At 35.5% G+C, this 22729-nt stretch overlaps 1 protein-coding gene across 2 annotated transcripts in view; it reads right to left on the bottom strand.

Moving 5' to 3' along the window:
• LOC127867377 (uncharacterized) overlaps positions 1-22729 on the bottom strand; it is a 186051-nt gene that overhangs the window by 132143 nt on the left and 31179 nt on the right. For both annotated transcript variants that reach the window (XM_052408477.1, XM_052408476.1), the window contains exons 5-15: positions 21567-21688; positions 21011-21116; positions 19985-20102; positions 17159-17256; positions 16051-16131; positions 14784-14868; positions 13922-14023; positions 10815-10846; positions 9579-9672; positions 8701-8792; positions 8250-8330 (exon numbers count right to left, since the gene is read on the bottom strand). In XM_052408477.1, coding sequence (XP_052264437.1) covers positions 8250-8330; positions 8701-8792; positions 9579-9672; positions 10815-10846; positions 13922-14023; positions 14784-14868; positions 16051-16131; positions 17159-17256; positions 19985-20102; positions 21011-21116; positions 21567-21688 — 1011 coding nt within the window. The remainder of the gene's footprint in view (positions 1-8249; positions 8331-8700; positions 8793-9578; positions 9673-10814; positions 10847-13921; positions 14024-14783; positions 14869-16050; positions 16132-17158; positions 17257-19984; positions 20103-21010; positions 21117-21566; positions 21689-22729) is intronic.

The raw sequence follows: 22729 nt of genomic DNA on the forward strand, positions 1-22729 counted from the left end.
AATAAATTCCATACTGAACAAGACGTTCGGCAACTGCCATGTTCAACATGAAAAAGTATGTTCTGGTTTTATGACACATGCCACTTATATAATAACTACAACATTTTTCAATCATTTCAATAAACAAGAGGTCCTGAAAGGCCCAAAGTCGCTCACCTGAGATAAAAAGAAATGACCTGTTCTTTGCAGCCCAAGATATCAATGAAACACAATAATGTTCTAACTTAGTTTCATGAAGAATGAACAACAAATGGCCCCCTGGTGGCCATGGTTTTTTTAACAGACCTGAACCATTTTTGAACTCTTCCAAGATATGTCCAAATTTCATGAAGATAATGTGTCTTGTAGACTGTTCACATGTTTTCACTTTTCTACATATAAAGAAAACTGCCCCACCACCTGGTGCCCATGTTTTTTCACTTATCACGACCATTTTCAAACTCGTCCGAGACATCCACATAGCTAATGTTTTGACAAAATTTCATGATGATTAGGCAAAAAATGTGACTTCTAGAGTGTTCACAAGCCTTTTTACTATATAAATATAAGGAAAAAGACCCCCACTGGCGGCCTTTTTTTTTTAACCGATCCAAACCATTTTCGAACTCAACTGTTGTATCCAGGTGTGGTATTGCGGTCTCGTTTGCTTACGCAAGTGAACCGGTCACGGGATGGTTATGGGTTATATTACTTTGTGAGCACTTATGCAATGCGGAAATATTTATTCTAAAAGCGCTTATTTTCGGTCAGGATGACACCGCTGATTGGTTGTAATTCAATTAACTAAAGGTATTGCCGTTTACTTAAATATAATTTTATAAACATATTATTCAACAGTAGGCTGTTTTAACTAAACAATTTAGAAATATGAAAATGTATCGATTTTATATTTTTATTTCATTAATATTGTGTATCATTCATTACCGTTTTATTTTCAATTTTCTGACATCGTTTTAATACATAAAGCCTGAAAATGATTAAATCTTGATAAATGAACTCTGCAAATAAGAAAGATATTCTTGACTTTGAAGGTTATTCTGATTCTGATTTCTATCTCCAGAAGCTTATAATTGAAATTATTTCTTTATTGTCTTCATAGAGTATCCATTTTATATGTGTTAACATATCTTAAATATGATTATATAAAGTGAATTATTATGGAATCTTGTTTTGATATGAAGTTCCCATTTAAATTACATATTTTTGTTAATTGTTAAAAACATGCATTAAATACTCATTCTGTGAAATAAAATATATCAAACACTTCAACTAGCTTGTATTACTGACCACTGATATTAACATCTGGCATAGAGCACAGTGAGAGGGTAATTAAGTACCTAGGAATCATGATTCTGTCAGTCTGTGGTCATTATCAATTTGTTCAGGGCAACTCATGCTGGTTTTCTAACTGTATCAGACACTACCTGGCTAAGAAAGCTGAGTGGTAACAAGAAATATCTTTAAAAAAGATATACGGCATTGATTGTGGTCGATGTTTATGAACGATCAAAAGTTATCTTTATGAGATAAAAAGTAGCGAATGCCTTTTTTCTGCGCAGTTCTTAGCTACATCACAAGAAAATCAATTACGGGGTGTTGCGCCAGATTTCGTGGCTTATTTTGCATTATGTGATATTATTACTCAGATATCTATATTTACAGAATAGAAAAACACAAGAAACATGAAAATAAACGAGTGCATATAGGTCAGCCGGCAATACTCGAATTTTATTTAATTGCATAATTATAGTATAGTGAATTATTGTGCTCATGCTTAATAAACTGGTCTAAATGGATAAATATTTCTAATTAATTTTATCAAAATTGGCCCTTATCATGCAAATTTTGAAAACATATTAAAAATCGATGATTGACATACCACAATAATATCGCCGAATATCTTTATTTAGTATCTTTCTGATCAAAACAGACTTCAAGTGCACAAAGTTTACGAGACGGCGTTTATATAAAGATTTCTGCAACTGACCGCAAACTGACCTTGATACCTTGCGGATTGGAATGCAATGCATTAAAGTTAGGTAACAATTCTGCTGCTGAAACGACGGCTTGTTTACGCCAACTGTACACGACCAAGGCAACAGCTGTGCCTAAAATATTGATATATCGACAAAGCGACTAAACAAACTATTTACTCCATCAGACAAAAATAGCATAGATTCCAATTTTTTCCTTCAATGAAACTATCGCAACCCCTTCTGCGAACTCCGGTGATGAACTGTATATAAACTCTGACTTTCACACACTGGCCGCGAATTGACCCGAAACCTCGCGGGTTGAAATGCAATGCAAGTAAGTACTAAATATGAGAATATAGCCTTTAGTATAAACGCTTTTGGGCTGGTAATTCTCTGAAAATAAAAGGTGAACGCACAAACTGTATTTATGTCGAAAATTGATTGTAAAACTGTTCTATCTATTGAGCCTTTTCATTAGAGATAAAATTGTTTCATGCAGTAAAACAGTGTTACAAAGACGCGGATATGTTTCCAATGTTCTGGTGTTATACTCAAATCAGCCAATGGAATAAATGAAGTGTATTCATTTGTACCTAGCCGCGGGAAATTTTATTTGAATATTATTGGACACTTACAAAGGTCAAGTCAGGGTGAAAAGCTGGCTTAATACAGCCAAAGACCTATAGATAACACAGATTGGAAACTCTCCTCTTCGCGATAGCGATATGCGATAATATCTAACGGCGGACGCGGGTACCGTGACATTGATTTTGGAGATGCCGGTGTACCTGTAGATTCTTCCCTGTTCCAGCTACTGTCGGCCATTTTGTTATAAAGCAATCAATTATTCTTCGTAATTAATCGTTAATATTTGTTGTCGTAGGGTATTCTGAGCATGATCTGGAAGTAAATATTATATTGATATTGTTACTAACAATCTTAATGTGTTAATTAGTGTGTTTAGCGCTCGGTTGTCAGTTTGCAGAGCAATGAATGTCTGAAAGCGCAACGTTACGAACTTCGCGTAGTAGTAGTAGTGAGCAAAGTCGGTCGCCAAAAAAAGACATATTGAATATTTTTTTGTGTGAATAAAAATAAGTATTTATTTTCTGTGTTGATAATTCTTTAGGTTTTGGTAGTTGTTATTCTAATTAATTATTAATTTATCGGAATTTGAAAGAGAACACTGGATTTGTTCATTTTCGATAATTTTTTAAAAATTGAAAGGCCCGAAGCATTTTTTTTTAAACATCTTCATTAAGCATCACATATTGATAACATTTTTATGCTAGGTGAGATGTTAATCTATGTATGATTTATAAAAAGTAGACGAAAATGAGGTATTTTAAAGGATTTTGCCTTTGTACAATTTGTACTATTTTATACTGTTATTCCATTCAATCATTTTTCACACCTGTCGCCAAAGTCGTTTTTTTTCTTTTTGACAAACTTTTCTAGTTCTCATTCCATATCGTTGAAGTAAGATTTTTATGCTAGGCAAGATGTTAATCTAAGTATAGATTTAAACAAACCAGAAGAAAATAATCAATTTAAAGTATTTGGCCTGATACATGTTGGTACAATTTTAAGCTCTTTTCTTCTGTTGTACAAGATTGCTGTCAAACGTGTTTTTGTTCTTTTTGATAAACTTTTTCATTTTTCATCCCAAATAGATTAAGTCAGATTTTTGTGCTTGGTGATATGTTAATCTAGGTATGAATAAACTAAACTGGAGGAAAAAGTTCATTTTAAAGGATTTTGGCCTTGTACAAAGATGGTACAGTTTTAAGCTCTTTTACCCTATTATACACACGTGTCGTCAAAGGTGCTTTGGTTCATTGTGAAAAACTTCGTCATTATTCACCTCAAATCGAAGAAATTAGATTTTTATTCTGGGTAATATGTTTATCTTGGTATGAATAAAAAACAAGATGAAAGTACAATGTATGGGTTTAAATTCTCATTTAATATCTTTTATTAGTATTACCAGTTTTCCTGTCAATGTTACACATGCAAGTTAATATACAAACATATTTTAACAGATAGCTGTGAGATTACTATTTAAACACAAACAAAAGCTGTGAGATGACTATATAAAAATTCGCCAGCCGCGGCCACTGATCACACAATTAAAATCAATCGACAACGCAAACTGATAATTGAAGTTAGGATCCCTTCTTTTAATTAATTCTCAAGAATAAAGAAAAAACACACAAAGCATCTTTTTCAGTTCGCTAATTGATCCGACGATTAACACGCGCGTGAAATGTTGTTGTTTTTTTCTTTTCGCGAAATCCTAGCCCACGATACTGAAAGCTTAATTTAATTACCAAAAGAAAAAAACTGGATTACAAACAAAACTTTAATTACCTATAACTCATGAATAAGATCTAAATAAAAAGAGAATTAAACAATTGAAAAAATCTACCCTTCAATATTGAAATGAGTCTAACTGAAACCGTTTTTGGATCGAACGATCATAGCATTTATTATACTGTAATGTTGTTTTAATCAGAGACATATATCTATGAGTCCACATATATCTATCCGTTTTGAAATAATTATATTTTATAAGGTTTTAACTGTTTGAAAAACCAAATTATACAAGAATATTTTATCAGCAAAAGCCTTTCAAATAAACTATTCAACAGCATTCTTCAAAAAAAACATAATTACCCATGTTTCTATGAAACTTTATTTTATAAAAATCGGATCATTATTGACCAAGTTACAGCCGCCTTTCATAGCGCCGTAACATTTTCGCATAACTTTGCTCGATAATCGTAGCCGTTGCTACTGACGCGTCGCTATCTTATCGCAATCGTGATACACCGGTTATCTCCGGACTACTCCGATTGATTCATGGAATAAATCGTCTGCTGATCCTCAGTGTACTTATCGGTTTCTCGACCACGTGACCCCGCCGAGAGATAGCCCGATAAGGCGCGAAGTTTCCAATCTGTGTTATCTATAGGTCTTTGATACAGCTTACGCCGAAAAAGTTACACACTGCAATGATCAATATCTGCAGGGAATTTCTCAAAGATGGCTTATCAGTAATAGTTCCCATTATAGATTAATTTGCAGATTTACACAAGAAATTACAACTTAGCCAAATAATGTCATTATACTAGAAAAATATGCATTTTGAAATATTTACCCTTTACGTGTTTTGAAACCAAGGGGTCTTACAAATTCTAAAGCAGAAGTAAAAATAGATTGGGAAACATGACTCAGCAGGTTAAACAAGGGAGATAGATACTGCAAAATTGTGTACATGTTGTCTTTCTTTCAGCTATCTCTTAGTTGATAGGCTTACCATAAGTAATAATGACTAAAACAGTTATGTTAATTATGAAAATTCTGTGTTATGAAAAATTAAATAATACAGTTAATAGTACATAATAATGACATAATAAAACCAAACTTTACTACACAGGAAACAAATGTTCTGACCAAAGTTCATGAAGATTGGGCAACTGAATTAAATAAATAATTTTAAAGAGGTTATGAATTAATGGTGTTATTTAATTTTAAGAATCTATAGATTATTGCAAGTTTAATATGCAAAATAGGAAGGATATTAACTTAACATTGTCTTCATTGTAAGAATACATTAAAGCAACACTTTATAACATAACTAGATTGTTAACAAGGTTTTACTATAGTCATATATGAAAAAATGCCCTGCCCCCTAGCGGCCATGTTTTTCAAACAACCGGAATCATTTTCAAACTCGTCCAAGATATCATTGGGATGAATGTTCTGACCAAGTTTCATGAAGATCAGACAATAAATGTGGCCTCTAGAGTGTTAACAAGATTTTAATATAGCCATATATAGCCAAATAAGGAAAAATGCCCCGCCCCTTGGCAGCCATGTTTTTCAAGCAAAGGCTACCATTTTTGAACTCATCCAAGATATCATTGGGACAAATCATCTGAGCACGTTTCATGAAGATTGGACAATAAATGTGGCCTCTAGAGTGTTAACATGGTTTTACTATAGCCATATAAGGAAAAATGCCCCGCCCCCTGGCAGTCATGTTTTTCAACCCACCCGCATCATTTTCGAACTTGTCCAAGATATTATTGGGATTAATCTTCTGACCAAATTTCATGAGGATTGGGCAATAAATGTGGTCTCTAGAGTGTTAACAAGATTTTACTAAAGCCATTTAAGGAAAAATGTCCCGCCCCTTGGCAGCCATGTTTTTCAAGCAAACATAACCATTTTCGAACTCATCCAAGATCATTAAGACCAATCTTTTGACCAAATTTCATGAACATCGGACAATAAATGTGGCCTCTAGACAGTGAACAAGGCAAATGTTGACGTCGCACAACGGACGATTGACGACGGACAAAAGGCGATCACAAAAGCTCACCACGAGCACGTTGTGCTCAGGTGAGCTAAAAACAAGAGCTGTCTCCATAGGATGACATATGCCCCCAAAAAACGCTTTGATAGTTATGTAAGACAGCTAAATAATAGAAGAAATTTTCGAAACCTAAATGCCGACCCAAACTTCAAGGTCATGGCCACAGGGGTGTGCCTATGGAAAGGCTTTGTCCATATACACATGCATACCAAATATGAAGGTTACATCTGAAGTGACATAGAAGTTATGATCATTTTTCAAAACCTAAACCCAGATTTCGAAACCTAAGCACGGACCCTAAGTTCAAGGTCAAGGTGAAAGGGGTAAACATTTGTGTGCCTATGGAAAGGCCTTGTCTATAATTTGCCACATTGGTGCAAAAAGGTACCAAGCACCTTCTAATTTCAATGTCACATGGTACCTTTTTGCACCAATGGAGCGATTTACACATGCATACCAAATATGAAGGCTACATATGAAGCCACATAGAAGTTATGAGCATTTTGAAACCTAAACGAGGACCCCAAGTTCAAGGTCAAGGTGAAAGGGGTAAAAAATTGTGTGAGTATGGAAAGGCCTTGTCCATATTCACATGCATACCAAATATGAAGGTTACATCAGAAGCGACATAGAAGTTATGAGCATGTTACGAAACCTAAACGCAGATTTCGAAACCTAAACGCGGACCCTAAGTTCAAGGTCAAGGTGAAAGGGGTAAAAATTTGTGTGCGTATGGAAAGGCCTTGCCTATATACATATGCATACCAAATATGAAGGTTACATATGAAGCGACATAGAAGTTATGAGCATTTTTCGAAACCTAAACGCAGATTTAGAAACATTAACGCTGACCCTAAGTTCAAGGTCAAGGTCAAAGGGGTTAAAATAAGCGACTTAGAAGTTATGAGCATTTTTTGAAACCTAAATGCAGATTTCAAAACCTAAACACAGACTTTAAATTCAAGGTCAAGGTGAAAGGGGTCAAAATATGTGAGCGTATGGAAAGGCCTTGTCCATATACACATGCATACCAAATATGAAGGTTACATCTGAAGCGACATAGAAGTTATGAGCATTTTACAAAAAAGTGTGACGGACAGACACACAGACGGACAGACAGACAGACAGACAGTGCGATCACTATATGCCCACCTTCGGGGGCATAAAAACAGAACAAAACAGTTCAATAAATATTTACAATTACGATTTAATAAAAAAGATCACCACTATGATTTAAACAAACAAGTTAAATAAATTGCCAATTTCGATAACTGCCCATGTACACATGTATTAACAATACAAGTTTATTTTTCTTCTGAAGAGGCTCAAGTTTTCAAACACAATTTAAAGCTACCTCAAGTGTTCAAACTCACTTTAAAGCTACCTCATGTGTTCAAACTCACTTTAAAGCTACCTCATGTGCTCAAACTCACTTTAAAGCTACCTCAAGTGTTCAAACTCACTTTAAAGCTACTTCAAGTGTTCAAACACACTTTAAAGCTACCTCATTAGTTCAAACACACTTTAAATCTACCTCAAGTGTTCAAACTCACTTTAAAGCTACTTGAAGCGTACAAAAATACTTTCAAGCTACCTCAAGTGTTCAAACACACTTTAAAGCTACCTCAAGCACTCAAACACACTTTAATGCTACATTAAGTGTTCAAACACACTATAAAGCTACCTCAAGTGTTCAAACACACTTTAAAGCTACCTCAAGAATTCAAACTGACTTTAAAGCTACCGTAAGTGTAGAAACAAACTTTAAAACTTACTCAAAGGTTGAAACACACTTTACAGCTACCTAGAGTATTCAAACACTTTAAAGCTACCTCAATTGTTCATAAACACTTTAAAGCATCCTCAAAAGTTCAAATTCATTATAAAGCTACCTCAAAATTCTGTGTTTGTTCATTCACCCAGCCCTTGATTCTGGATTTCACCGGGTAGGCTTTCTTCAAATGTGCCAACAACTGAAACATCAATTAACCACTAGTTATTTGTTTATTCTTGTAAAAATTAGAAAATATTATATTTGCCTGTGCTACTACAGGCTAATGAGCAACTGTTCTGGTTGTATAACATTTAGATCTAGGAATTTTCACTTTGCTTCTGAGCAGGACAGGGATAATCTTGCAGGCCAAATGTTTTCTGCATACCTGACCCTTGTGCGACTGCATCTAAGTTTCAATGTTCTTATTTGTCAGATTAAATGACCCATTTATGAATTTGACCTATTCTCTTTTATTAGTCAAAGAAATTTTTGTTAGCTATCCAGATAAAATATATGGGTAAGAACAGTTTACAAAACCAATCCCTGCATGCGCCATGTTTTCTGCGTACCTGGCCCTTGTGGGATTGCATTTTAGTCTCGATATTCACAATGGCCTTCTTCATCAACATCACCGCCTTGGCCTGCTGAACAAGTACGGCACCTGGTCACAGGAAATAAACAGTGCAAGTATAGAAATTAGCCTCACTCCAGGAAAACGGGGTTTAATGCATTTGCATAAAGTGTCGTCCCAGATTAGCTTGTGCAATCAGAACAGGCCTATCAGGCACAACATTTTCTGCCTTAGCTCAATTTTCTATAAGAAGGGACTTCCCTTCAACCAAAAAATACAATAAAAGCAGAAAGTGTTAAGATTTGCCTATGTGGACTGCATTTTCTAAACTTGAATAACACTTAAACAATTTTCCCAAATCAACTGAACTTTGTGTTGAATTTTGAAAGTTCAAATGTTTATCAACAATATTCCACTTGTTATGAATATTAAGTCCACAAGTTTCCTAATGAACTATTCTGTAAGTCAAAGTTATTCACAGGTCATCTCAGCATCTTTGTCACTGCCTTATGTGCTGACCTGCCCCTGTGACATTTCAAGGATTTTTATTTTAATTTTGAGCCAAAGTAGGTCAAATTGACCCCTGCTACCTAGGTATTCTCCAAAGAAATAATTTGGATCCAAATAGACAAATAAACGATAGCAAATTAGACCTTAATGTGCACTGGTACTAACTACCGTTATTAATAATTTTCTGTTTACAAACAATTTTTTTTTATAACTCACCCCCCCCCCAAAGTATACAGCTCTCCAAAAGACATCCAAGTGTTAAGATTCAGGAAAACACTACATGATCACCAAATGAGGCAAGTCTTTCGCAAATCCACATTCCACACAAATGGAAGGAACACTCCAAGAAGGTTACACAGTTCTTACCAATTCCCACTTCCACACTCTCCAGCTCAGCGTTGTTCAGTATTGCCTTGTACACCCTGTGCAGGTATTCTTCCTTCACCATTTCATTAACCCTCTAAATGTTAACATAAAGCATAATTTAAACAGTGTTCTTTTGGCCAAAATACACCCCTTTTCCCAAAGTCAAAAAAGTATTTTTTCCAAAATACCACCATAAAAATTCCAAAACAAAGGTTTAAACAAGGAAAGAAAATAAATATTTCAATATTTTTCTTTATTAAATTGATATATTTATTTCATCTCCCTATCCATCTCTATAACTTGAATTTAGTTAGAATAACTTTTTTTTAACACATATTCTCAATTTAAAGTATTTGTAAGCATAAAAAAATGCACACAACAATTTTGGTCAAAACGACGCAATTTTGTCAACCAAAAGGGCCACAGCCCCATTCCTAAAATGGTGAAAAAAAACTGACTTATAAACTTGTTCATAAAGAATCACATCATAAACTTGTTATTCAATCAACCAAATATTTCAAATACCACAATACTTCTATTGCTGCATTGTTTAGCCATAGGCCTTCTTTAATAGATAAACCCTTCTTTAAAAGGCTTAAGTTCTGATGAAAAAACAACACTGTTTTATTTACCAAAAACAACTTAATTTGTAAGAAATGTGCAAAGGAAAACATACTTGCCTGTATGCAAAGATGATCTACAAAGTTTGTGTGCTTATTCTATTCACTCCCACAGCATCATCATCAATGGCAAATAAAAACTATATATGCTTCATATTAACCAAATTATTATTTGACAAAAGTCAAAATATTTTGCTTTTTTTAATGTCGCTTAGTAAGAAGTCCATTGGAAAGGATTTTTGGAAACATTTTTGCCTTTCTCTGGGAAAATGTAGTTTAATGCATGTGTTCATAAAGTGACAGACATCTCAGATAAGCTTGTGCAGTAAATACAGGCTAATCAAGGATGCAACTTCCGCCTACCGGTAAACTGGATTTTCAGAAAGCAGAGACTTTTTTTAAAAGAAAAATACAATAAAATGGGAAAGCGTTGTCCTTAATTAGCCTGTGTGGACTGCACAGGCTTATCTGGGATGAAACTGACGCACATGAATTAACCCTATTTTCCCAGAGTGAGGCTAAGTCTTTGGTATTTGGTGGAAAGGTCTTAAAAACACCACAATATTCTATTGTTGATAGTGTTGTCATTCACATGTTCAATCTGTTCTCTCCTCACCTTAGATATCTCCTCATTGGTCAGCCCATCTCCTGAAATACAGAACAGAATCAGAACATAACAAACACATGAACACTGACAGATGTCTAATAAAACAAAACAAATATGAGCCACTCTCTGGTAAAACTGGGCTTTGTGCATGTATGTAAAGTGTTGTCCCAGATTAGCCTGTGCAGTCTGAAATGGCTAATCTTGGATGACAACTAATGCACATGAATTAAGTCCAGTTTTCCCAGAGTGGCTCATATGTAAATTAATGCAAATCTTTTGAGTATATTACTGACCATTCTGTAACTTAACAATCGCTGATTAAACATTCTTTCTTAATAACCAATATTTCATATGCTTTTTGTTACATGGTAAGTTGATCATATTGCAAAACAAAACACCAATGGTCACTGCAAAGTCAAGCTAAGCATGTAGAATTATGGCCCGTATTCATCAAGCCATTCTAAGACTTAAGAATCAAGAATAGACTTAGAACCAAGAAAAATATGTTCAGCCTTTGAATATATACAGGCTATAAATTTCAATCGTGTTGTTATAAAACTAACCTTAATTAAGACTTGTTTTTTTTACAGGTGTTCAATTTTCTGTCATATTGAAAAGCATTATACTGTAAGAACAAAACAGTTTAAAGAATAATCTTAATTTTAGACTAAAGTCTTAGAATTAGTTGGCGAACACTTGTCCAGATTTAACCATCTTGCCAGGAGGCTGTTGCTAGCCTTACTATGAGATAGAGTATTGTGGATAGCATAGTTGAACAAAACAGTAACAAGACTAGTATGTTACTTGGGTATGTACTAGATTTTCAGTAACTCCTTGTATGCTTTTACTCCAGTTTAGAAAGTATTTTAACAACTAGAAATACAAGTAACAAGAGCTGTAAGAGGACAGCGCGCTCAACTATTCGAGTGCTTAACATTATAACATAAGCCATCATGGAGAGGGGGTATAATGTGGGTGTGTGGACATTTACTAGATGATATTTCAAAAAAAAAGAAAGAATTTTTTATTTTGTTTTGGGGGGGGGGGGGATTCTGGGGTGGGGCGTGGGGGATGGTTTGGGTGGAGTCCATTGTGGTATGTCAGGTAAGTGTTTCTTCTTTATTTATGATTGCATTTGAAGAGTTCATTTGTTGTCATTATATTTTGTGATACTACGAGGATTGCTTATATCAAGTAACAAGAGCTGTCAGAGGACAGCGGGCTTGACTATTTGAGTGCTTGACAGTATAACGTAAGTCATCATGGAGAGGGGGGTATAATATGGGTCTGTGGCCATTTAATAATGATCTTTCATAAATAAGAAACAAAAATAATTAAATAAGAAACAAAAATAATTTATTTTATTTTCTTTGGTGTGGGGGGGGGATTCTGGGGTGGGGTATGGGGGATGGTCTAGGTGGAGTCCATTGTGTTATGTCAGGTAAGTGTTGTTTTGTCAAAGTATGAATCAAATGTAATCATAAATAAAGAAGTGATGGCAATTTAAGCAACATTTATTAATTTGACCTTGAGTCAAGGTCATTCAATGCTCAAGGTCAAATTCAACTTGCCAGGTACAGTAACATCATGATAGTAAGAAAGTATTTGAAGTTTGAAAGCAATAGCATTGATTCTTTAGAAGTAAAGTGGATCTAAACACAAAATTTAACAAAATATTCAAAGTTACAAAGACAAAAATGGGCCATAATTCCGTTAAAAAGCAAAACCAGAGTTATGCAACTTGCCCTGTACAGTCCCCTTATGATAGTAGCGAGTTTCCCAAGTCTAAAAAGCAATAGCTATGATACTTTAGGAGTAAAATGGACCAAAACACAAAACTTAACCAAATGTTCAATTATCTAAGTATAAAAGGGGCCATAATTCTGTCAAAATGCTTGATACAGTTGTCTGTCTTGTTTATAGATTGGGGTCATGTTGTTCAAGAAGTATGCAAAATATGAAAGCAAAATGTCAAGGGACATAGGAAATATTTGAGGTGGTACGCAAACTTTAACATAGATTTATCAATAATATGCATATTTTAAGTGAAAAAATGGCCATAATTCTTACAAAATGCTTGATACAGTTGTCTTCTCTTGTTTATAGGATAGGGTCATGTTGGTAAAGAAGTATGCAAAATATGAAAGCAATATGTCAAGGGACATAGGAAATATTTGGGGCAGAATGCAAACTTTTACATTTGCACGCTAACGCTAACGCCGACGCCGGGCTGAGTAGGATAGCTCCACTATATATATTTCATATATAATAGTCGAGCTAAAGATACCACAATAACAATAAATATATTTGTTTAGAATTCAGAGTAAGTTAAACAAAACAGAGTATGACAATTAAATAAAAGGAAACAATTAAATAATGGTTGTGATCATAAAAGTTCAAAAGAAGCCAGTAAATGAATCTCATTCTAGGAAAAGGGGGTTTAATGCTTGTGCCTAAAGGGTTGTCCCAGATTAGCCTGTGCAGACTGCACAGGCTTATAAGAAACAATACTTTCTGTTGTTGTTTATTTTATTTAACGGAAGTCTTTTCTAAACGCAAATTCAATTTAGACAGGAAGTGTGTCCCTGATTAGCCTGTGTGGACTGTGAAGGCTAATCTGAGATGACACCTTACCCACATGTATTAACCCTTGCAGCGCTGGAACCGAATTTTGAAGGCCTTTGCAAACAGTTTGGATCCAGATGAGACGCCACAGAACGTGGCGTCTCATTAGGATCCAAACTGTTTGTTATTCTGATAGTATTCTTTTTAAAAAAATCAAAGAAAATGCTAATTTTATAAATTCAGCAGACAACATTTTAGCAGACGACAAATTTCCCAGCATGCAAAGGGTGAAACCCAGTTTTCCCAGAGCAAGGCTCAAATGTTGGGCTTACTTAGAACGCAGTCTTTCTTGGTAACCAGTGGCAACCATACTTGTATTTTAAATCTATTTATTTTAGCTCAATTGCATTGAAAGCCTAAGACTTTTTTTTTAACACTCTTGAGTCCATTTCCTGCGTAGATCCAGGACTCCATGCCTTCGGGGGAGATTTATAGAATGCTCTCGCAGTGGGGATTAAACTGCTATGCCTTGGCAAAATGTTATACCATACCTTTGAGTTTGAGGATAAGCTTGTGTCTGTAGTTGATGTACCAGCCCTGGCTCTCTCGATCAAGGATGTTGCTAAGCACCGGCAGACAGTGGTTCAACACATCTGTGGAAACATGACAGCAAATGAATCATATTTGAATCACTTTTGAATCATATTTGAAGCACCAGCCGACAGTGGATAAACACGTCTGCATATACAAGATAGCAAGTCCCAGATTAGAATGTGCAGTCTGTTTTAAACAGTTTCAAATAACAATAAAAAATTATGAATATTATTCAATGTTTACTGTAAATGCACTAGTTATCTGATGTAATGAAATTATAATTCCAGCGTTATTAAACCACTGAACTCTTTTAAAATGTAAATAAAGAGTGGAACCTTACATTATCATCCTAAAGTCATATCTTAGTAGATACACAAACATTGACCTATTCACAGAATAAAAGGGGCATAATCAAGCCTATTTTCACATAAGAATCATGTCCCTTTGTCAGTGACAATATATATCAACCCATAAGACATGTATTAAATTTTAATTGAATCTCCTTACTTGATATAAAGATAGGGAGTTTTTGCACACAAAAATTAATTTCTAAGAATGAACATGGCTTAATCTTAATAAATTGCAGGTCAGATTTATGACCCTCAGTTATAAGCCTCAAAAATTGCCCCCCTAACACATGTGTACAATTTCAATTGAAGATCGATAGTAGAAAAGGTTCAATGGAGTTATTGCAATCACTAGAACATTGTGCTGACAAACAACTAAGAAGTATAGCTCAAAATATTGTATTTATCCACGCAGACAAGTTTGAAATGAGTAGACAAACATGAGGTTGGTGTTGTTTGCCAAATTGCATACCTTTATTGAGTAACCTCAGATCTATGTCCTGTCCCTTGGGTGTTTGGTAGATGTATGGAATGGGAGGTGGATTCACATCACCTCTCTGAAATGAGTGGAGCTCAATGAAGCCATTGTTTCATGAACATGCAGTTTAACCCTTTCCCACTGAGAAGCAAAGTAAAAATGGCTATGTGCAAACAGCATAAACCAGAACAGCCTGCGAGTAACTGGCAGTCTGTTCAGGTTTTTTGTTGCTTGCTGCTCATCAGTATCTTAGGTTTGGAAATTAAGTCTTTAAAACTTGAATTTGGTAAGAAAGGTCTTTAATAAAATATACCTTTCTAAGGGACTACAAATGCATAAAAATATGCATATAAGTGGAAAAGGGTTAAATGAATCACTCACCTTTAAATCATGCAAACTTGGCTAGAATATTAAAGCTTGATTGCATAACAAGCCTGAGTTTTATAGAGATACACCAAAGTTGGTTTACTGATAAGAATCTAGAGATGTGCTTGTCAGAAACACAATGCCCCCTATTGCGCTGCTTTGAAGCCATATATTTGACCTTTGACCTTGAAGGATGACCTCGACCTTTCACCACTCAAAATGTGCAGCTCCATGAGAAACACATGCATGCCAAATATCAAGTTGCTATCTTCAATAATGCAAAAGTTATTGCAAAACTTTAACCAAGGTTAAAGTTTTGGGACACACACAATGAATGAATGAATGACAGACAGACAGGCCAAAAACAATATGCCCCCAATCTTTCGATCCGGGGGCATAAAAATATTTGGTGTCTTTTGAAATATAAGGAAAAAGTTCCCTAGGCCCCATATTCACCGACCAATCTCAGACTAAAATCTAAAAAGAAAGAATATTCTTTAAACAAGTTTGTTCTCATCGCAAAATACTGTGAGTTCAATATGACATGGAATTAAACACCTGTTATAGTACAATTCTTAATTTAAAGCAAATTGTCTGTGACATTAACAAGCATGTGTAGCGTGTTTATATTGAAATGCTGGACATTTTTTTCTTGATTCTAATTCTGTATTATTAAGTCAAAGAACTGGTGGGTGAATGCAGGCCCTGGTGTCATAAAAAATATTATGAAAATGGTCCCTGATTGGGTATTGAACCCAGACACCCAACCACAAGGCTGTGACAATCACAATCCAATAAACAATTGCTACACTTCAGATAAATTGCCATTTTGGTACTGTATGTGAGGATAATTACTATAAGAATGGTAAATATATAATCTAGTTGTTTCAAATACCTTGAAGCGTTCTTTAGGGGAAAGTCGGCTGTAATCTATAACAAACTGAGAGAACTTTGCAAAGCTGTGGCGATGACTGGGCTGAAAGAAATGAAAAATATTGAATTTGAACTTATATACAGTTATATATGAGCCTTGTTCCAGGAAAATGGGGTTAAATGCATGTGTGTAAAGTGATATCCCAAATAAGCCTGTGCAGAACACACATGCTAATCAGGGAAAAAACTTTCTGCCGAAACTTGATTTTTCCTCAAAAATGACTTCCTTTAAATGTAAAATACAATAAAAGCGGAAAGTGTCTTCACTGATTAGCCTGTGCACATGCATTAAACCCGGTTATAATTGAGCCAGGCTTATATTGATAATGAAACTGTTAGGCTCAAAGCAATGTTGTAAGGATGAAATTGCCAATTTATTAGACAATGGCTGCAAATATGCACTTAATGTTTTCAACACTGAAAGAGAAATGTGCAGTAAACTAGCTTTTTTTCTTTTTTTTTTCATTTATTTTACCATGTTTGACATATACATGTGCAGCATTTACATGTTTATACATAGCACATTGGTAATATAATATAACATATATTGATCACTTGTTCATAATTTTTTTTGATTTTCAAAAGATTAAAACAATATACAGTGCATTCATTCATATAGTTCACACACATACAACATTCATTGTCAGTTTTAATCATTTCATGAGAGGCAAATAAAAGGCATGCACTCAGGCGAATTCACACTCGCTGTTACATACACACGCACACACACACCGCGCACACGTACACGCATGCACGTTCGCACTTACATACATACAAACAATACATATTTTTGTTTAAATGGTCCAAGAAAAATATCAAGTAATTTAAAAGCATTTACAATACATAGTACAATATTTCTTTACCAAGCAGTAAACTAGCTTGAGTGTGAAACCATTCTTCCAAGGTCGACACTTTACAGGAAATTATTAGATAACTGACTTCATGTACAAATAAGCAGAAAGGAAGATGGGGGAATATTTCATGCATCTCATCATCTTAAGACAGTGTCAATTAATCCCTTTCCCCTGCATATAACGTTCCCCTTACAAGGATGTTAATACAACAAGTACCTTTATGTCCAGTTCTGCTATGAGATATTTCTGTCTCTCTGAGCGCATTTTGGAAGCTAAATCACCACTGCCCGTCGAAGGCATTCCAAAAACAATATCTGCAGAAAAATGGGAAAATACATAAAATTCAACTAATAAAATAAACTGTTTTTGACTTACCATCATTCATTGTATTACTATTGGAGATGTGAGTACACTTAAATACCTTGAAATATATGAGTCCGGATTGTGTGGCTTATTAAGGCAATATTGATTTAATTTCTTTGAAACATAGGTAACTTAATTTTGAAAACAAACATTAATGTATTCTTCTACAACCACTTCAGATTACACTATACATTTATTTCATCATTACAATCACTGTATTGCTAATCATAAACTATACCCCAGTGCAAAGCTTATAATATATATAAAACCAGGAAAGTGACATGAGGTGAAATATGTCCCCTAAGTATGTGCTTGTTAGCTTAGGAGATAAAACAAGACTATTGCCAAGCAATATATGTCCCCTACCGGCTCCACCATTGTCAGAAATTTTTCTGTTGCCATAGCAACCAGAATTTTTGACGTAGGAAGAAAATGAATTGACGTGCATAATGTCCATATTGCCATCTATTCCAGTTTCAAGTTTCATGAAAAAATATGAAGAACTTTTAAAGTTATCGCAGGATCCAGAAAAGTGTGCAGGATCCACCATTTTCAGCAGTATTTCTAGTCTATTTGTTGCCATAGCAACCAGAATTCTTGACGTAGGAATAAAATGAAATGATGTGCATATTCTCTATATTGCCATCTGTCCATGTTTCAAGTTTCATGAAAAAATATGAAGAACTTTCAAAATTATGGCAGGATCTAGAAAAGTGTGACAGACTGACGGACAGACGGACACACAGAGCGAAAACCATAAGTCCCCTCCGGTGAAACCGGTAGGGGACAACAAGTAAAACACCACAAATAAAATTCATAAACTTTGACTCTAAATTGTAATCCAACATTGCATTCAAGAGAATTAGCATTGCACATATTCTATTGCCAGTGTGGGTGTAATTATTCAGAATGATACCGAATTCCTCCAGGGAATAAATAGTTAAAGAACAAGTATTGAGGTCAGTGACCTATTATCTTTAATTGTGACCTTGACCTTTCACTGAGGAGCAATTAGAATTGTACGCAACACATCATCTGATAGGCGTATTAATAATCCAAACTAACATTAAGTTCCTCTGAGGCATACACAAGTTATGAAGCAGAAACAATAATTCATGTACCTTTACTTTTAATGATGACCGTGACCACAGACATTGAAAGTTGCATGCGAAAATTCCTTAGCAATATGGAGTATGACTCATTTGGAGTATAACTCAAGTTTTATTTTAATCCACCCAGGTCTTTCTTAGATACAGAAAGTAAATAGAGTTTGGATGGACTGACCCACCTACAAACAAGATGCGTTTGTGAAACACAATGTCCCCCTATATGACGTTTGACCTTGAAGGATGACCTTGACCTTGTGAAGGATGACCTTGACCTTCCACCACTCAAAATGTGCAGCTCCATGAGATACACATGCATGCCAAATATAAAGTTGCTATCTTCAATATTGCAAAAGTATTCATAAAATAAGCGATTTGGGCCACATATATTTGACCTCTGACCTTGAAGGATGACCTTGACCTTGACCTTTCACCACTCAAAATGTGAAGCCCCATGAGATACACATGCATGCCAAATATCAAGTTGTTATCTTCAATATTGCAAAAGTATTTATAAAATAAGTGATTTGGGCCACATATATTTGACCTCTGACCTTGAAGGATGACCTTGACCTTGACCTTTCACCACTCAAAATGTGCAGCCCCATGAGATACACATGCATGCCAAATATCAAGTTGTTATCTTCAATATTGCAAAAGTATTCATAAAATGAGCGATTTTTGTCACATATATTTGACCTCTGACCTTGAAGGATGACCTTGACCTTGACCTTTCACCACTCAAAATGTGCAGCTCCATGAGAAACACATGCATGCCAAATATCAAGTTGCTATATTAAATATAACAAAAGTTATTGCAAAATGTTAAAGTTGGCGCAAACAGACCAACCAACAGACCAACCAACAGACCAACAGACCAACAAACAGACAGAGCAAAAACAATATGTCCCCCACTACTATAGTGGGGGACATAAAAAACAACTATCCACTGACGGATAATGAACCAAATGCCCTATTTCTGAGGGCAAATCAGGGAAAAAAACTGTTGTTTTCGTTGTTTGTTTGGATTTGTTCATCATTTCAGGGATATCATAAAACCTACACACATATATACATGTACTGGGTTAGCTGGTTTACCAGCACTAAGTTCACATACTCATGCCAGTTAAAAACAACTGCCCAACTTGAAAGATATAGGGGATGGTGGTTATATAACCAATCTCTGCACAAATTATGTGGCCTTGGGATGGGAATCAAACCACTATCCTCTCATGTGTAGTCCAGTTAGCCGAGTAAAAAAAGAGCCCGGCTCTGGGGAAAAGGGGTTCAATGAATCAGTATTAAGTGTTTTCCCAGATGAGCATGTGCAGTACGCACAGACTTACAAGGAACAACACTTTCCACTATAAAGGTTTTTTTTATTAAAGAATGTTTCATCTGAACAAAAATCTAGTTAATGTGAAAAGTGTTGTCCCTGAGGAGCATGTCTAGACTGCAAAGACTAATCTGGGACGACACTTTACCCATATGCATCAAACCCTGATATTCCCACACTGAGGCTCAAATACAAGTAGTCAGCCTAGTTTTCTATGGAACACATTCATGTGCCTACCCATAAGCTTCCACACTCCAGTGCCCCAGCTTTTCAACGACTGTGAGAGGCTGAAGGTATTGGAGATAAACCGGTTCTTGGCTGTGATGATCAGCAGGCGCAGTGCCAAAGCCATGTCCTGCAAACAAATACATGGGCATAGGTCTGGGAAAACAGGGCTTAATGCATGTGCTTAAAGTATCGTAAAGTGTCGTCCCAGACTAGCCTGTGCAGTCCACACGAGCTAGTCAGGGACCAAACTTTCTGAATTATGGTAATTTTTGTTAAAAGGAGATACCTACTTGGTAAAAATTCTTTTTGTTTTTGTTTTTTGAAGACACTTCATATATATAAAAAAATGTCATAACAAGAGCTGTCTCCAGAGGATGACATATGCCCCCAATAAACGCTTTGATAGAAGTTATTGAAATGCACTAAGTGACCCCGTGACCTAGTTTTTGACCCGGCATGACCCATATTCGAACTTGACCTAGATATTGTCTAGATACAACTTCTGACCAAGTTTGGTAAAGATCGGATGAAAACTATTTGAATTAGAGAGCGGACACGAAAAGTGTGACAGACTGACAGACTGACGGACAGTGCGAAAAATATACACCCCCTTTTCTTCGAAAGGGGGCATAAAAATGGAAAGTGTAGCAAACTCATTTAATTCACAATCCGCTCAAGAAAAATGAGCCACCAGCATACCACAGTCATGTTAAATTTTGCATTAATTATCCCTGTTCTGGGAAATATTAGCTTAATGCATGTGCTTAGACTGATAGTCCAGACAAGACTGAGCTGTCCACACAGGCTTATCAGCAATGACACTTTAACCCTTAATTTATTTTCATTAAGAAGAGTTTTAATTTAGATACACATTTGCCTAAAAGCTGAAAGAGTCATCCCTGAATAGCCTGTGCAGACTGCACAGTCTAATCTCAGAGCACACTTAACGCACATGCATTAAGCCCAGTGTTTCCAGAACAAGGCTCAATGGTTCATGTGCATTGCTCTTCCCAGCAGTTAACTGCATGTACTTACCCCCAACAGTGAATCATTGGCATTCTGCGTACCCTTCTGGAGTAGCCTGGTCACCCTCCATGTATGAGACTGGCCGGGGAAGTTGAAACTGGGCACATCAAACTGACTGAAATCATACACACCAATATATGAGCCTCCCTGTGGGTAAATGGGACTTAATGCCTTTGCCTAAATTGTCATCTCAGATTAGCCCGTGCAGTTGGCAAAATCATATCAGGGACAGAACTTTCCACTTTTACGGTACTTTTTGCTTAACACTTTCCCACCCAGAAGCAAAGTGAAAATGGATATGTGCAAACAGCATAAAACCAGAACAGCCTGCGAGTAACTCACAGTCTATTCAGGTTTTATGCTGTTTACTGCTCATCTGTATCTAAGGTTTGCAGATGAAGCCTTTAAAACTTGAATCAAGTCAGAAAAGTCTTTAATTTAATATATTTTCTGAGGGACTACAAATGCGTGAAAATAAGTATCTAAGTGTCAAAGGGTTAAAGGAAGTCCTATAACCAGGCTGAATTACAGTCAATGAGCTTTGAGATTAGTTCAGTCCACTCACCCCCTCTCCCATACACTCTTCAGCTGCCATTCTCCCAGCTTCTTAAGGTCACCAAAGGTGTCTGTGGCAACCTGTTCCAACTCATCGAATGTTGGCGCCTTGAACAAGTCCCTGTAATCGATCTGTAGAGCAAGTGTGAAGAAATGTAAGCAAATAAAAATGAGTCCTGTTCTGGGAAAATGGGGTAAAATGCATGTGCGTAAGGTGTCGTCCCAGAAAAGCCTATGCAATTCGCACAGGCTGATCAGGGACGAAACTTTCTGGTTTAATGGAGTGTTTGGTTAAAGGAAGTCTCCTCAAAATAACAATCCATTCTAGACGGGAAGTGTCTTCCCTGATTAGCCAGTGCAAACTGCACAGGTCAATCTGGGATGACACTTAGGGAAAATGCATTAACCCCAGTGTACACAGAGCAAGGTTCATATTGAAAATAACAAAAAAAAGACTTAAAAGTAGGCGGCTTCGCAACAACCAAAATGTTCTACATCTCAAATTTAGAAATCAAGACAAAATCTTAAGCATGTATTCATGAGAATTTATGAGTGAGAGTTTACACAAGATATTGGTCAATATCAAATCTTGCACAAATTAAAAACTTGTATACTCTATTACCTGATATTATTGTTGTAAAAGGATTTATTATATGAATAAGGTGTGCATATTAACAACATTTTGATTTTAGATTTAACAAAAGCAGGCACTCCAAAGTTCATTCTTCACTTATATCATGCAATATTTTAAGTCACTTACTATTATTAAAAAATGACTATATCTGAATTTGTATGAATTTATCTTACAATCTTGTTTTATAAATTAGACAGCTATAATAAACATAATTGGGCTAGTATCATGCATAAACTAAAGTCAATACTCTGACTTCAGAGATTTATCTCAATTTTTTAGATGAATTTGACCATCAAGCTCAATTTAATGTTCATAAAATCTGTTTCAGTTTTGAGTCCACCTCAACTCTTAGTTTGAGGAGGAATATGTGAATATTGTTATAGCCAAGGTTTGAGATAAAATACTTATTCTCAATCTCGTCTTCTGAGTTGAGCTAAAAAAATAAGAATGGTCTGGATACTGGGCTATGAAATATGAAATAGGAAATATTATTGAGAGCACTAGGGATTTACGACCAGCACATTGCTGGCCTGTGATAA

Source organism: Dreissena polymorpha, chromosome 2 (assembly GCF_020536995.1).
Source record: "Dreissena polymorpha isolate Duluth1 chromosome 2, UMN_Dpol_1.0, whole genome shotgun sequence".
Taxonomy (NCBI): Eukaryota; Metazoa; Mollusca; class Bivalvia; order Myida; family Dreissenidae; genus Dreissena; species Dreissena polymorpha.